Below are 16,927 nucleotides of genomic sequence, written 5' to 3'. Positions count from 1 at the left end.
ATTGCACCAAGAAAAATTCCTAGTTTGTGAACCCGTTCTCAAACAATGGCAATAAAATTATTCTGATTCTGACAAAGCCAAATATTTTTGAAATTAGACTATTGCATTGTGTTCTATTGTGTGGCGCCTTGAGGCAAGAATATGTTGACAGTCTAAAAGCACCATCTCTTCCTTCACTCGTGCAGCCGTACTCCCAATCATTCTCTGTATTATTCAGGTGTTTATTGGGAAACTTCCGATGGGCCTGGACATGTGGCTTCTTTAGCAGGGGGACACTGTAGGATTTGAGTCCAATATGGCATAGTGTGTTATCGATGGTTTTCATGGTGACAATTATCCGAGGAGGTTTGACCACAAACTAAATCAACCCTGCTTATACCAAGCACTGCACTCCATTTAGCCTGAATTGTGACGCCATTCACAATCAACTCCACATAACTACACATGTTGAAAATGTGTTATGTTAAATCACCAATAAAAACAAGTGGATGCTTTTACCTTGTCTACATGGAAAATCAGATCAAGTTCGCAGACATTCTCAAAGCATTTGTCCAGCGTTTCCACAAATACCTAATTGGGAATAGGACAACATTTGATGAGAACAAGAATGAAAACCATGAAGAGAAAGGTAGCAAGATATTGTTTTTCTTACCTGGATTAAGTCTAAAATTCCTAGTTCACTCTCTGAGGAGTCTACACAAAACACAAAGTACAACGTAGCGTAGTGTCTGTAGATCAGCTTGTAGTCTGAACCCCCGATCAACCTGACACACAATACACACGGAGGCATCAGTAACCATAATTTAAAGGAGTGCTATTATGTACAACCAACTTTTCTTACCTGCTGGTCCCTGTTTTTGTGTATTGTGTTTTTGTGTTATTTTAAATCAACCCATGGAAGCATGGCGGAGATATTTATAACAATCTTGCCTTCTTCCAAACTTGCTTAAAACAAGTCGATTGGAATTTAAAACTTAAGTGGCGTATTTTGCATTAGTTACGTCAGCAGATATCTCCATAAATGCTCGAGGTTTACCCAAAGAGCTTTGCTGCTGCTGATGGAAATTAGCTTTTGGCTACAATTTGGCACATTTACATTTAATATGTTCATTAATGTATATTGTCCCATGTAACAAAGGTATACGATTTAAGATATAGAGTTATTATACATCTATAAACAAACTTATTGGTGCGTCCAGTCAGGGGACAGGCGAAAGTTAAAGGCCTACTGAAATGAATTTTTTTTATTTAAACGGGGATAGCAGATCCATTATATGTGTCATACTTGATCTTTTCGCGATATTGCCATATTTTTGCTGAAAGGATTTAGTAGAGAACATCGACGATAAAGATCGCAACTTTTGGTCGCTGATAAAAAAAAGCCTTGCCTGTACCGGAAGTAGCGTGACGTCGCAGGTTGAAAGGATCCTCACATTTCCCCATTGTTTACACCAGCAGCGAGAGCGATTCAGACCGAGAAAGCGACGATTACCCCATTAATTTGAGCGAGGATGAAAGATTTGTGGATGAGGAACGTGAGAGTGAAGGACTAGAGTGCAGTGCAGGACATATCTTTTTTCGCTCTGACCGTAACTTAGGTACAAGGGTTCATTGGATTCTACACTTTCTCCTTTTTCTATCGTGGATCACGGATTTGTATTTTAAACCACCTCGGATACTATATCCTCTTGAAAATGAGAGCCGAGAACGCGAAATGGACATTCACAGTGACTTTTATCTCCATGACAATACATCGGCCAAAGCACTTTAGCTACGGAGCTAACGTGATAGCATTGGGCTTAACTGCAGATAGAAACAAAATAAATAAACCCCTGACTGGAAGGATAGACAGAAAATCAACAATACTATTAAACCCTGGACCTGTAACTACACGGTTAATGCTTTCCAGCCTGGCAAAGCTTAACAATACTGTTGCTAACGACGCCATTTAAGCTAACTTAGCTACGGGACCTCACAGAGCTATGCTAAAAACATTAGCTATCCACCTACGCCAGCCCTCATCTGCTCATCAACACCCGTGCTCACCTGCGTTCCAGCGATCGACGGCGCGACGAAAGACTTCACCCGATCATCGATGCGGTCGGCGGCTAGCGTCGGATAGCGCGTCTGCTATCCAACTCAAAGTCCTCCTGGTTGTGTTGCTGCAGCCAGCCGCTAATACACCGATCCCACCTACAGCTTTCTTCTTTGCAGTCTCCATTGTTCATTAAACAAATTGCAAAAGATTCACCAACACAGATGTCCAGAATACTGTGGAATTTTGCGATGAAAACAGAGCTGTTTGTATTGGATACAATGGTGTCCGAATACTTCCGTTTCAACGATTGATGTCACGCGCAAACGTCATCATATCTAGACGTTTTCAACCGGAAGTTCCCCGGGAAATTTAAAATTGCACTTTATAAGTTAACCTGGCCGTATTGGCATGTGTTGCAATGTTAAGATTTCATCATTGATATATAAACTATCAGACTGCGTGGTCGGTAGTAGTGGGTTTCAGTAGGCCTTTAAGTCTGAGAAAATGCGGTAGTTTTTAAAATTCTTTCATGTTTTGTGTGAGGCCAGTTAGCAAATGTGTCACGGCCCCAGACCGGTGGTTGGATCACTGATGTAGACCACAAGTAAGTGATTTAAATGCAGGAAAAAATAATCTGAATTTTGACCCTTTTAACATACGCTGGTACAAAACACAACAAGTGTGACCCTGCCACTTACATTCCACCTTCTAGAAAATTGCAGACATTCTCATCTCTTTTGGACACCAAGTGGAAGGTTTCCCTAATGATATGTTGCTCTGTGTCTTCACTCTGCAGGAGAAACAAAAAAGAGTATATTGTTTTACATACTTCATGTTCTCCCAGCGTGGTGTTTTATGAATAGTTGCACATGATTTCATTTGTCTTCTTGACGTCACTTAAAACAAAGCAGACGAGCCACTGTTTGCTTTGTCATATTGACTCAAATGCTGCTGGCCCAAGGCTACACAGGCTAAGATTTGATCTTGCTGTAGAAGATACAACACCGCCTTACTTCACTTGAGGATATCTTTATATGGATGTATTTATATGCTCTGTGCCTTTTAATCTTCAAAATAATATATCACAAGTCACATAGTGAATACAATCCTCATTGGGTGTAGCCTCTGCCTTTTCAGAAAAAAAGTTTTAAAATCAAATTGCTTCAATTCATTGATTTATGAGTGTAACTTAAAAACATGACAAAACCCACACTGCATGGAGTACCCGGAACTTTAAATAAACTGACATAACTTCCGCATGGTCGCTGCAGTAAACATCAAATATATTTTTTCTTAATAATGCACATATTTTAGAAAGTGCAATTTCAATATTAATGATGTGCATTTATTACAAAAAACACTGAAAGTTTTGGCAAGCAGAACAAATGTTTATTTAAACTGTTTTCCTTAAAATATGTATTGAGGCTATAAAGTATGTTTTATTCGATAACTCTCAATAATAGGACAAACTAATTGATACTTAATTATTGAAATAACTGATAGCTGCCGCCTTTCTTCATAGAGTCCATACATGAGAGCATGCTCAAGTAGTAGTTCTGTCTCTGGTAGGAACTACTATCACTACTTTGTCAGCAGTTACACATTCCGTTCGCATTGTAACACGGAAGTGTTACTTCTTCGTCAACCAATTAAAGGAACAGCATTATGTCTAGATCCACCCTTTTGTACACAAACATGCACTGTTTGAAATGAATGCCTGATACTCACTGCAGCTGTGTAAACAAATGGTCAAAGTTGAGACTAGTAAGTGTAAACACCTGCCAATACTTAACTGATCTTTCTGCAAAAATTGTGCGGTTATTATCATACTGTACGACTGGGGACATTTCAAAAACTGAAAAATCTGATCATGCTGATGGCAAGTTCACTTCCTGAGTTTAAAATGTTCACATTTGAAGGTAACATTTTCTAATAGGGAGAGCACAAAGAAAAGAAAGAAAAATTGCAAAAAATGTTTTAAATAAATAGTGAATACATAGTACAACCCCTAGGAAATATGGTATCGCTAGACTTGGAGGATGTTCATTCAGTTGTTTGATTTTCTTTTCCCGCCTTGGTTCCATCAGGAAGGGCATCCAGTGTTGAAAACCCAGCTAAAACCATTTGTGCAACTGATTAATTGTGGCGATCACTTATAGGACAAAGCCAAAAATAGAAAAAGAATATTATTGCTCTCCCACTCGCAACTGTAGTGACTATCTTACCTCCCATTTAGTTTCTTCCAGGTGGATCCAGCAACTATGTGCTTCAAAAAAGCATTAATATCCTCTCATACCACTTTGTTTGGGGTGTGGCCCTATTTATTGCAAAAAAAAGAATGATTGACATTAGGGCTGTGAATCTTTGGGTGTCCCACGATTCGATTCAATATCGATTCTTGGGGTCACGATTCGATTCAAAATCGATTTTTTTTCAATTCAACACGATTTTTGATTCAAAAACTATTTTTTCACGATTCAAAACGATTCTCTATTCATTCAATACATAGGATTTCAGCAGGATCTACCCCAGTCTGCTGACATGCAAGCAGAGTAGTAGATTTTTGTAAAAAGCTTTTATAATTGTAAAGGACAATGTTTTATCAACTGATTGCAATAATGTAAATTTGTTTTAACTATTAAATGAACCAAAAATATGACTTATTTTATCTTTGTGAAAATATTGGACACAGTGTGTTGTCAAGCTTATGAGATGCGATGCAAGTGTAAGCCACTGTGACACTATTGTTCATTTTTTTATTTTTTATAAATGTCTAATGATAATGTCAATGAGGGATTTTTAATCACTGCTATGTTGAAATTGTAACTAATATTGATACTGTTGTTGATAATATTCATTTTTGTTTCACTACTTTTGGTTTGTTTTGTGTCGTGTTTGTGTCTCCTCTCAATTGCTGTTTATTGCAGTTCTGAGTGTTGCTGGGTCGGGTTTGGTTTTGGAATTGGATTGCATTGTTATGCTATTGATGTGTATTGTTTTGTTGGATTGATTAATAAAAAATAAAAATAAAATAAATAAAACCATTTTTTTTTAAATAATAAAAAAATACAAATAAAAAATCGATTTTTAAAAAAATGAGAATCGATTCTGAATCGCACAACGTGAAAATCGCGATTCGAATTCGAATAGATTTTTTCCCACACCTCCTAATTGACAAAATATATCCAGAGTGGTTTTCTATAGCAGAAAATTGGATTGATTTGGCTTCAGGTGGGGGTATGATTGAAAATGAGAGCATGCAGTCTGAATTTTCTTAGGGCTAAAAACTGTGTGACCTCCTGCTACCAGAATGTTATGCTTTGTGATTTTTGCTCTAACTGTATATGGAACCCCCCTCAATACCACCACTGAAATATACAACCCTTATTAAATTATGGAATCACCAGACTTTGAGGACATTCAATCAGGTGATTAATTTTGTAGAAAAAAAGCGGATAACAGACATGACACAAAACTATAGTCATTCCAAATGGCAACTTCCTGGCTTTAAGAAACACTGAAACAAGTCAAGAAAATATAAGCTGAGAGAAAACATTATGGAATCACTCAATCTTGAGGAAAATATACTGTATTTTTCGGAGTAAAAGTCGCTCCGGAGTATAAGTCGCACCGGCCGAAAATGCATAATAAAGAAGGAAAAAAACATATATAAGTCGCACTGGAGTTTTTGGGGGAAAATTTATTTGATAAAACCCAACACCAAGAATAGACATTTGGAAGGCAATTTAAAAGAAATAAAGAATAGTGAACAACAGGCTGAATAAGTGTACGGTATATGACGCATAAATAACCAACTGAGAACGTGCCTGGTATGTTAACGTAACATATTATGGTAAGATTCATTCAAATAACTATAACATATAGAACATGCTATACGTTTACCAAACAATCTGTCACTCCTAGTCGCTAAATCCAATGAAAACTTATACGTCTGGGGTCGGCAACCTTTACCACTCAAAGAGCCATTTTGACCCGTTTCACAAATTCAAGAAAACAATGGGAGTCACAAAACTCTTTTGAAATTTAAAATGAAATAACACTGCATACAAAGTTTTTTTTTTGCTTTGTGCTATGTAATAACAAGACACGCGGCCCGCGAGACGTTATTTTGCGGCCCGCACCTTAATATGAAAATGTAATGTTAGTGCGGCCCGCGAGTTTTATATGAATGGCGCTTGACAGCGTCATACTTGCCAACCCTCCCGATTTTTCCAGGAGATTCCCGAAATTCAGGGCAACTATTCTATCGGATGTCTGCTGATTTTCACCCAAACAACAATAATAAGGGCATGCCGTGTTGACACCGTCTTTAGCGCCCTCTACAACCTGTATAAACAGCGTGCCAGCCCAGTTACATTTTGTATGAGGCCTCTGCAGACACACATAAGTGACTGCAAGGCATACTTGGTCAACAGCTATACAGGTTACACTGAGGGTAGCCGTATAAAACAACTTTAACACTCTTACTAATATGCGCCAAACTGTGAACCCACACCAAACAAGACTGACAAACACATTTCGGGAGAACATCCGCACCGTAACACAACATAAACACAACAGAACAAATACCCAGAATCCCATGCATCCCTAACTCTTCCGGGCTACATTATACACCCCAGCTACCACCATGAATTAATTAATAAATTATATCAAGACGACATCTTATTAATAAGCAAATTGGAAGTCTTCCATAAAAAAAATCCTGGTAAGAAAAAAAAATAACATACTTATTGACGTTGATTTCAAAATGTTTGTTCTTACCATATTTCTTACCAGTCTTCTCCAACAAACTACTGTATACTTGTGAGAACAATTAGCCCTACTTTGGAACAATATGACACAAAATGACAGCTGTGTGCATACACAGAAGAAAATATATTTTTCAGGACAAGTACACCATTCAGCTCTGACACACTGGATATAATGTCAATATATTTTCTGCTAAGTCATCCACAAAAAAGGGATTTGAGTCCCTCAACAGGGCGTCATCCATGTCATGTGACACAAACACAGTGGAGTCAATTGTGCGATCATCAGCAATAAGATAGCCGAGTTTCGGCTTGCACATGTTCAATAATTCACATGTTTCCAAGGAGGGAGAGACCAAAGACAACTGTGTGTTTACACAAACTATTATTTTATGCTCCACTGAGGTGCAGTCAAATGAAAATAACCATATATATGTAGGGAAATGTTAACATATATATGTATATATGTAATTCAAATGTTACTCACATAATGTTCGTAGAATTTAGACATCCTCGGCTTGCCGTGGTTGTTGAATATTAAAATAGCTTTTATCATGATGAACTGTGCGGATGGAGGAGGCGGGGAGGGAGTGGGGAGCAGCAAGGGATCAGTCGGTGTGAGACTACCGTCGACCCAAAAGCCGACCGGGGACTCACGGCCAAATCCCGTCTCGATTTAAGAGTAATGCGGGACGGCTAGGAGTGAGTAACACGCCGCTAATTCTTCATAGTCGCTTTACGGAAATGATCGTCCACGTCGAAGAGCTGCTCTCCCCCTCCTCCCCTACCCACTCAGTACGGGAGCCGAGAGAGGATACAGTTCTGCTAGCCGCCACTATGTCGTGGAAAAAACATTTAAACTAAAACAAATGTATCCACAACACACTCTTGGAGAGTAAAAACAAATATTCTAAAACATCTACTTCGAGTGCATTTATTTAGCCATTTCGTGCGTGTTCTTATTATTTAGTGTAATTAACCATTTTTATTTAAGTCATGTTTTTTTTTTTTTTTTTAATGATTAAATCAACATAAACAATACAAGATACACTTACAATTAGTGCACCAACCCAAAAGCCCTCCAAACCCCTGTATTTACTAATTCTTACTCATTCACACAAAAGGGTTGTTTCCTTCTGTTATTAATATTCTGGTTCCCACAATATATATCAATGCAGTCTGCAAGGGATACAGTCCTGAAGTACACCTGGCCCACTAATAGTACTAACCTTTAACAGTTAATTTGACTCATTTTCATTAATTTCAAGTTTCTATGTAACTGTTTTTATTTTATTTTAGTTTCTTTTTTGTTCAAGATTGTATTTTTTTTATTTTGTATACATGTAATGTAAATGTTAGTATTGCAACAGGAATTTCCCCAATGTGGTGATTAGGTTTTATCTCCTGAAAACAAAGCCTATCAGTCTGACACTGCGCATGCGTGACTTCATCACAATCAAAACAATAATGGCGTCATACACCACTTTAGCTTTTTTTGTACTTACGACGCTTAAAAGCACTGTGTGAATTCCACACACAACTTCGGTGAATTATAATTTTTAACTAAATCACATTTTTTAAAATGAAAACGTCCATTCAAAACGAGCTTCGACTGACACTGCACGTGCGCGGTAGTTGTCGCGTCTGAGCATGCGCGTATCAGAGTCAAAACGGTAATGGTGGCACACATTAACTGTATACATTTTTGCTATTTGGATTTAAACTGTATGAAAAAAAAACATTTGAAAATGAATTTTACCTTTACAACCTCTTTATACTATTGGCTAAATTGTATATTCATAAATGTAAGTTTCTCAATACCCGACCTGTTTTTTGTGCTTTTAAAAAAGAATTAGAACTTTACTTTAAAACGCTTTGTACCTCTGACAACCAAAAAAAACTGTGACAACTATGATGCTGTGCTCCAAATTATTTACGGAACTATATATATATATATATATATATATATATATATATATATATATATATATATATATATATATATATATATATATATATATATATATATATATATATATATATATATATATATATATATATATTATATATATATATATATATATATAATATATATATATATATAATATATATATATATATATATATATATATATATATATATATATATATATATATATATAATATATATATATATATATATATATTATATATTATATATTATATATATATATATATATATATATATATATTATATATATATATATATATATATATATATATATATATATATATATATATATATATATATATATATATATATATATATATATATATATATATGTATGTGTGCCTCAATCGGAAGCATTCACATACCATGGTTTATATAGGGCACAGAGCGGGTGGGTGCAGGCAGGCGTAGGGGCGTGGTGATAGGCTCATGTGTTACCTAGGAGGTGTTTCCTTCTGTGACGGCATGCTGATACAATTTCGCTGCGCTTGTTGAGGGATGACAAGTCTGGACTGTATATAATAAACAGTTTCTCTTTTAAGCATAGGTTGCATCTTTTATTACCACTGTTGTAAGGTGTGCTGGATGCAAGAATTTGCCATGTTATCGAATATTGAACATTATTGTCTTTGAGATTCCAAATGTGTTTACTGAGTTCTGTAGTGTTCCGCAAGCTTTTGCTTCTGAAAGAGGCTTTGTGATTGTTCCATCTGGTTTTGAATGCTCCCTCAGTTGATTCTAACATATGTGTCGGATGTGTTAATGTCCCCCCCCCCCCCCCCCCCCCCCCCCCTCCCAGTGGACAGAGGACGCCACCGCTCAACTCCAAGGCTCCCTAGCTTGTACTGTTCTGGGCCGTTTTTGATGGTAGTCTGAATGACAGGGTCTCTGTCATTACGGACTACATCAAATTCTGCATCAGCTCCACAATTCCAACCAAAACAGTGCATATTTATCCCAACTCCAAACCATGGATTACCCCACAATTAAAAAAGAGCCTGAGGGAAAAACATAAATCCTTCAGGCAACAGGAGTGGGCCAGCCTCAAGACAAAAAATAGGAACTTAAAGGCTTACTGAAACCCACTACTACCGACCACGCAGTCTGATAGTTTATATATCAATGATGAAATCTTAACATTGCAAACACATGCCAATACGGCCGGGTTAACTTAAAAAGTGCAATTTTAAATTTCCCGCTAAACTTTCGGTTGAAAATGTCTTTTTTGATGACGTATGCCAGTGACGTCACTAGAAAAACGGAAGTATTGGTACAACCTTTGAAGCCAATACAAAAAAGCTCTGTTTTCATCTCAAAATTCCACAGTATTCTGGACATCTGTGTTGGTGAATCTTTTGCAATTTGTTTAATGAACAATGAAGACTGCAAAGAAGAAAGTTGTAGGTGGGATAGGTGTATTAGCGGCTGGCTGTACCAACACAACCAGGAGGACTTGGATAGCAGACGCGCTAGCCGCCGCTAGCCGCAGACCGCACGGATGATCGGGTGAAGTACTTCGTCCTTCCGTCGATCGCTGTAATGCAGGTGAGCACGGGTGTAGATGAGCAGATGAGGGCTGGCCGGTGTAGGTGGAGCGCTAATGTTTTTATCATAGCTCTGTGAGATCCCGTTGCTAAGTTAGCTTCAATGGCGTCGTTAGCAACAGCATTGTTAATCTTCGCCAAGCTGGAAAGCATTAACCGCGTATTTACATGTCCAGGGTTTAATAGTATTGTTGATTTTCTGTCTATCCTTCCAGTCAGGGGTTTATTTCTTTTGTTTATATCTGCATTTGAGCCCGATGCTATCACGTTAGCTCCGTAGCCAAAGTGTTTCGCCGATGTATTGTCGTGGAGATAAAAGTCACTGTGAATGTCCATTTCGCATTCTTGACTCTCATTTTCAAGAGGATATAGTGTCCGAGGTGGTTTAAAATACAAATCCGTGATCCACAATAGAAAAAGGAGAAAGTGTGGAATCCAATGAACCTTGTACCTTAGTTACGGTCAGAGCGAAAAAAGATATGTCCTGCACTGCACCATAGTCCTTCACTCTCACTTTCCTCATCCACAAATCTTTCATCCTCGCTCAAATTAATGGGGGTAATCGTCGCTTTCTCGGTCCGAATCTCTCTCGCTGCTGGTGTAAACAATGGGGAAATGTGAGCAGCACTCCAGCTTGTGACGTCACGCTACTTCCGGTAGGGGCAAGGCTTTTTTTTATCAGCGACCAAAAGTTGCAAACTTTATCGTCGTTGTTCTCTACTAAATCCTTTCAGCAAAAATATGGCAATATCGCGAAATGATCAAGTATGACACATAGAATGGATCTGCTATCCCCGTTTAAATAAAAACATTTCATTTCAGTAGGCCTTTAAAAAACGAGGTATTTAAAGCAAAACTGAAGTATAAAAACAAACTGGAAACTGAATTCAGCAACATGAACACCAAGCAGGCCTTCCAGAATGTGAAAACCCTGACAGGATGCCAACAGAAAACATCATGCACTGTCAGTGACCCAGAAACCCTCTCTAAAGACCTAAACACATTTTTTACCCGGTTTGATAAATTGGACTTCTCACCAGAGTGTCAGGACCTGCTGAGAGAAATCCCACCACCAGACCCCGAGGAACCGGCCCCCTTCACAGAGGAGGAAGTACGGTGCCAGCTGAGCCGCTGCAAACCAGGCAAGGCACCAGGGCCCGATGGCATTCCAGCCAGGGTGATCAGGGACTGTGCCATAGAGCTCTCCCCTATCCTACACTCACTCTTCTGTCAATGCTACTGGACTGCAACAATACCTACACTGTGGAAAACTGCAACCATCATTCCAGTACCGAAAAAATCCAGACCCACAGAACTCAACCATTACCGCCCCATAGCCCTCACATCCATAATTATGAAGTGCCTGGAGAAACTGCTGCTTCTCATCATCCTTCCAGTTGTCACCCCACACCTGGACCCCCTCCAATTTGTCTACAGGGCCAGGAGGGGCACAGAGAATGCTGTGGCCTGCCTGCTGCATCTCCTCCTCCAGCATCTGGACTCCCCAGGCAACTTTGCCAGGATCCTCTTCGTGGACTTCAGCTCCGCCTTCATCTCCCTACAGAAGCATCTACTGATCCGGAAACTACACCAGCTCAACATCCCCCCTCAGCTGATCCACCTCACCCACAACTTCCTCACCGACCGACTGCAAGCAGTAAGGGTGGGCTCAAACACATCCCCGATGCTTACCATCAACACCGGGGTCCCACAGGGATGTGTGTTGAGCCCTTTCTTGTACACACTCTACACCAATGACTGCCGTAGCATCTCACCCACCACAGCATACTTAAAATACTCAGATGACACAGCCATTTTTGCACTCCTCTCCAACAGTCAATCCATCCTGGACTATCATAACACAGTCAAACATTTCATAGAGTCATGCACAGCCAGTTATCTGGAAATCAATGCCAATAAAACAGAAGAAATATGGTTCAACCCCCCCTCACCTCAGAACCCCATCATCATGAACACACAAACAGTTAAAACAGTTGACACTTTTAAATACCTGTGCGTAACCTCGGACAATAAACTCACTTTTGATCAGCACACCACGGACATTCAAAAAAGAAGTCAACAAAGACTGTCAGTCATCCGAAAACTTAAAGGACTATACGTTGCACCTCATCTCCTGTTATTACTTTACCAAAGCATTGTTCAACCCATCCTTATGTACCGTTCCACATGTCTTTTCACCATGCTTTCTGTAACCAACCGGACCAAACTCACACGCATTACAAACATAGCAGCTAAAATCATCGGCCTACCCACACCCAACATTTCAGATTCAAACCACAGGTCCATCACTCGACTGGCAAACACAATAGTCCAGGATATCACTCACCCACTACACCAATACATCATCCCACTACCATCAGGGCGCAGGTACAGAACCATCAAATTCCGGAGGGCCCGCCTCAGGAAAAGCCTGATCCCTGCAGCTATAGCCGCCCTTAACAGCAGGCCCGGCCGACCTGTCTGACAAGCCCATAAATGTGTTTGTCATGTATGATGTATTTTTGTTATTTTTGTTTTGTGATGTGTAATGTCTATTGTTTAAATGTACGGCAGTGACAATGAATTTCCCCACGGGGACCAATAAATCTATCTAATCTACTGAAGTATCCTACCAGTCTGGTTATATACTATGAATAATACTATCTAAATTCCTTCATGCATTTTTGCAAAATCAGTCTGAAAAATGTCACTAGTTCCTGCTGAATGCCTGTGAGCGTGAACTAGGTGCTATCAACCACAAGGTGGAGGAAAAGTACAGAAGATGGTTGATGATGTGAATCTTACTGTGAAAGTAAATGTGTGTGCAGAGCGGGTGGAAGGAAGGGAGTGCACTGTGCAATGCATATTGAAATATTGTTTGATAAGCCTTTACATTATTATAACTGCACCTAAACAAGTGCTATGTTATGTTTCAGAAAATACATTGCATCCTATGGAGAAACGTCAGCGCAATCCGTGAATCCATCCATTCATAAAACAAATTAACTGTGTCACATAGGTTGTTTGTATCACACGCAACTTCTGAGAACATTATGCAGAGTACAGTTGGATGTGATATTGGAGAGTAATTCTGGTCTTGCTGTCCCCTCCCGGGCCGAGGGACGACGCGATTGCGTAGTTGGATCAAAAGAGACGTCGGAGACGCTTTGCTGAACCAAAAGTCGCTTTCTTACAAGCGAGCGTCATTCAAACAGGTCTGCAGTACCCGGGGGAATCTCAGTCAAAAACAGAGTATTCCTAACTGGAGAAGCCAAACAATCAGTTTATATATTCCTTCTTTGTCTGTCTGGGTGTGCGCTAAGTCTAAACAGCACCACCTGCTTAGACTGTTTAGGCGGTTATAGCTCGGTTGGTAGAGCGGCCGTGCCAGCAACTTGAGGGTTGCAGGTTCAATCCCTGCTTCCGCCATCCTAGTCACTGCCGTTGTGTCCTTAAGCAAGACACTTTACCCACCTGCTCTCAGTGCCACCCACACTGGTTTAATTGTAACTTAGATATTGGGTTTCACTGTGTAAAGCGCTTTGAGTCACTAGAGAAAAGCGCTATATAAAATATAATTGATGCGTTTGAACTAAACAGGTAGTCTCCTCTCAAGGATAGGGCTATCACTTTTGCATTCCGAAGTCCCAATTAGGGCCTCCTTCCTACGAGAAGTGATCCAATTCACCTGAGAATATCAAACTAAGGGGCCTTATCTTGTCCTGTGCTCAAATTGAAATACCTATTGGAGGGGTCGGCAACCCAAAATGTTGAAAGAGCCATATTGGACCAAAAATACAAAAACAAATCTGTCTGGGCCGCAAAAAATTAAAAGCCATATTACATACAGATAGTGTGTCATGAGATATAAATTGAATTAAGAGGACTTAAAGGAAACTAAATGACCTCAAGTATACCTACAAATGAGGCATAATGATGCAATATGTACATATAGCTAGCCTAAATAGCATGTTAGCATCGATTAGCTTGCAGTGACCAAATATGTCTGATTAGCTCTCCACACAAGTCAATAACATCAACAAAACTCACCTTTGTGCATTCATGCACAACGTTAACAGTTTGGTGGACAAAATGAGACAGAAAAAGAAGTGGAATAAAACACGTCCTAGAAAGTCGGAGAAAGTTATACATGTAAACAAACTATGGTGAGTTCAAGGACCGCCAAAATTAGTAGGACAAAACGGCGCTCACCAAATACTCGAATCAGCGAAGCATGTTTAATATAAACAGTGTGCTTTATAACAATTAGGGAGGTTTGTGTCATGTTTGTCCTCCTACAGAAACCATATTAAAACAAAAAAATGTATTTTTTTCCCCTCATCTTTTTCCATTTTTCATACATTTAAAAAAAAAAGCTCCAGAGAGCCACTAGGGCGGCGCTAAAGAGCTGCATGCGGCTCTAGAGCCGCGGGTTGCCGACCCCCGACCTATTGTTTACTCAAACTTGAAGGTTTGCTTTCTCCAAGATGAATACGGGAATATGGGACGGCATGGCGAAGTTGGTAGAGTGGCCATGCCAGCAATCAGAGTGTTGCTGGTTACTGGGGTTCAATCCCCACCTTCTACCATCCTAGTCACGTCCGTTGTGTCCTTGGGCAAGACACTTCACCCTTGCTCCTGATGGCTGCTGGTTAGCGCCTTGCATGGCAGCTCCCGCCATCAGTGTGTGAATGTGTGTGTGAATGGATGAATGTGGAAATACTGTCAAAGCGCTTTGAGTACCTTGAAGGTAGAAAAGCGCTATACAAGTATAACCCATTTATCATTTATCATTTATATGAACATTCACCAGATGTAGAACATAATATGAGTTAATTAATACACTTCAATATCTAAGACAGTGGTTCTCAAACTTTTTTTTACCAAGTACCACCTAAGAAAAAATGCGGCCCTCCACAAGTACCGCCGTCATTACAAACATTTAAATACAGTAGCGTAGTAGGCCAAAGTATTAATAAAAACAAGGTAAAGGTTTTATTTAAGTATATTTAATATATTTGGCCACCGTTACATTACACACATAATATAATTAATATATTCATATATAATTAATCAAGTGATTTGTTGGCGTACCACTAGATGAAGCTTGCATACCACAGTTTGAGGATCAGTGATCAAGACATTCTCCGATATCTCTTGCAGACTCGCAGTCCTGATGGGAAAATGCTTTCCTGTAAGAGCGGTCACTTCTATCTCACGTCCGACTCATGTTGGTCTGTCAGAAGGAAACAGAAACTTGGACATCTTGCTTTCACTTTCGTGGAAGCACTGAGGATACAATGACTCTCCACAAAAGATATGTACCGAAGCTATATTTGGAAGCAACTGAAAAAAAGTCAATACATTGAGGCAACAACAGTTCAACTGAGGACAAAAGCCACACGTACACATCACACCAGTACACATGCAGGGTATTTCCTTCCTATACTTTGCATTTGCTGTGCAATAACGAAAGTGATGAAACTCACAATCCTATCACAAATATGTAACTTAAAAGAAAATGTTTGTTTTGCATTGATCAATAGAATTCGTATACCATTAAATAAAAAATGTTTTCTTTTTTTTTGTGGGTGGGGGGGGGGGGATGTTTTTCATTATATTAAAAACATAAAATAGAAAAATAACAAAATACAATTATGAAGAAATGTCATATTTTTTTTACAGAAGTATCAAACAATGCAAATAACTACAGAATGATTATAAATTAATACTACAGTCATGGTCAAAAGTTTACATACACTTGTAATGAACATAATGTCATGGCTGTTTTGAGTTTCCAAACATTTCTACAACTCTTATTTTTTTGTGATAGAGTAATTGGAGCACATACTTGTTGGTCACAAAAACATTCATGAAGTTTGGTTCTTTTATGAATTTATTATGGGTCTACTGAAAATGTGACCAAATCTGCTGGGTCAGATTAACGTTAATATTAATATTTGGTTACATGTCCCTTGGCAAGTTCCACTGCAATAAGGCGCTTTTGATAGCCATTCACAAGCTTCTGGTTGGATTTTTGACCACTCGTCTTGACACAATTGCTGCAGTTCAGCTAAATTTGTTGGTTTTCTAAAATTGACTTGTTTCTTCAGCATTGTCCACACGTTTACGTCAGGACTTTGAGAAGGCCATTCTAAAACCTTAATTCGAGCCTGATTTAGCCATTCCTTTACCCCTTTTGACGTGTGTTTGGGGTCATTGTCCTGTTGGAACACCCAACTGCGCCCAAGACCCAACCTCCGGGGCTGACGAGTTTAGGTTGTCCTGAAGAATTTGGAGGTAATCCTCCTTTTTCATTGTCCCATTTAATCCCTGTAAAGCACCGGTTCCATTGGCAGCAAAACAGGCCCAGAGCATAATACTACCACCACCATGCTTGACGGTAGGCTTGGTGTTCCTGGGATTAAAGGCCTCACCTTTTCTCCTCCAAACATATTGCTGGGTATTGTGGCCTAAAGGCTAAATTTGAGTTTCATCCGACCACATAACTTTTCTCCAGAAGGTCTTATCTTTGTCCATGTGATGTGGTATTATTTTTTTCTATTATATGTTTTGATCTGTGACAA

General features: G+C 39.1%; 1 protein-coding gene across 2 annotated transcripts in view; it reads right to left on the bottom strand.

Annotated features, from left to right (window-relative positions):
* LOC133632820 (AP-3 complex subunit sigma-1) overlaps positions 1-7,621 on the bottom strand; it is a 29,937-nt gene extending 22,316 nt beyond the window's left edge. For both annotated transcript variants that reach the window (XM_062025522.1, XM_062025523.1), the window contains exons 1-4: positions 7,295-7,621; positions 2,737-2,828; positions 653-764; positions 499-570 (exon numbers count right to left, since the gene is read on the bottom strand). In XM_062025522.1, the coding sequence (XP_061881506.1) occupies positions 499-570; positions 653-764; positions 2,737-2,828; positions 7,295-7,363 (345 nt within the window). In that variant the 5' untranslated portion in view covers positions 7,364-7,621. The remainder of the gene's footprint in view (positions 1-498; positions 571-652; positions 765-2,736; positions 2,829-7,294) is intronic.
* Between the last annotated feature and the right edge of the window lie 9,306 nt (positions 7,622-16,927).

Source organism: Entelurus aequoreus, linkage group LG17 (assembly GCF_033978785.1).
Source record: "Entelurus aequoreus isolate RoL-2023_Sb linkage group LG17, RoL_Eaeq_v1.1, whole genome shotgun sequence".
Lineage (NCBI taxonomy): Eukaryota > Metazoa > Chordata > Actinopteri > Syngnathiformes > Syngnathidae > Entelurus > Entelurus aequoreus.
This window is presented reverse-complemented; position numbering and strand designations above follow the sequence as displayed.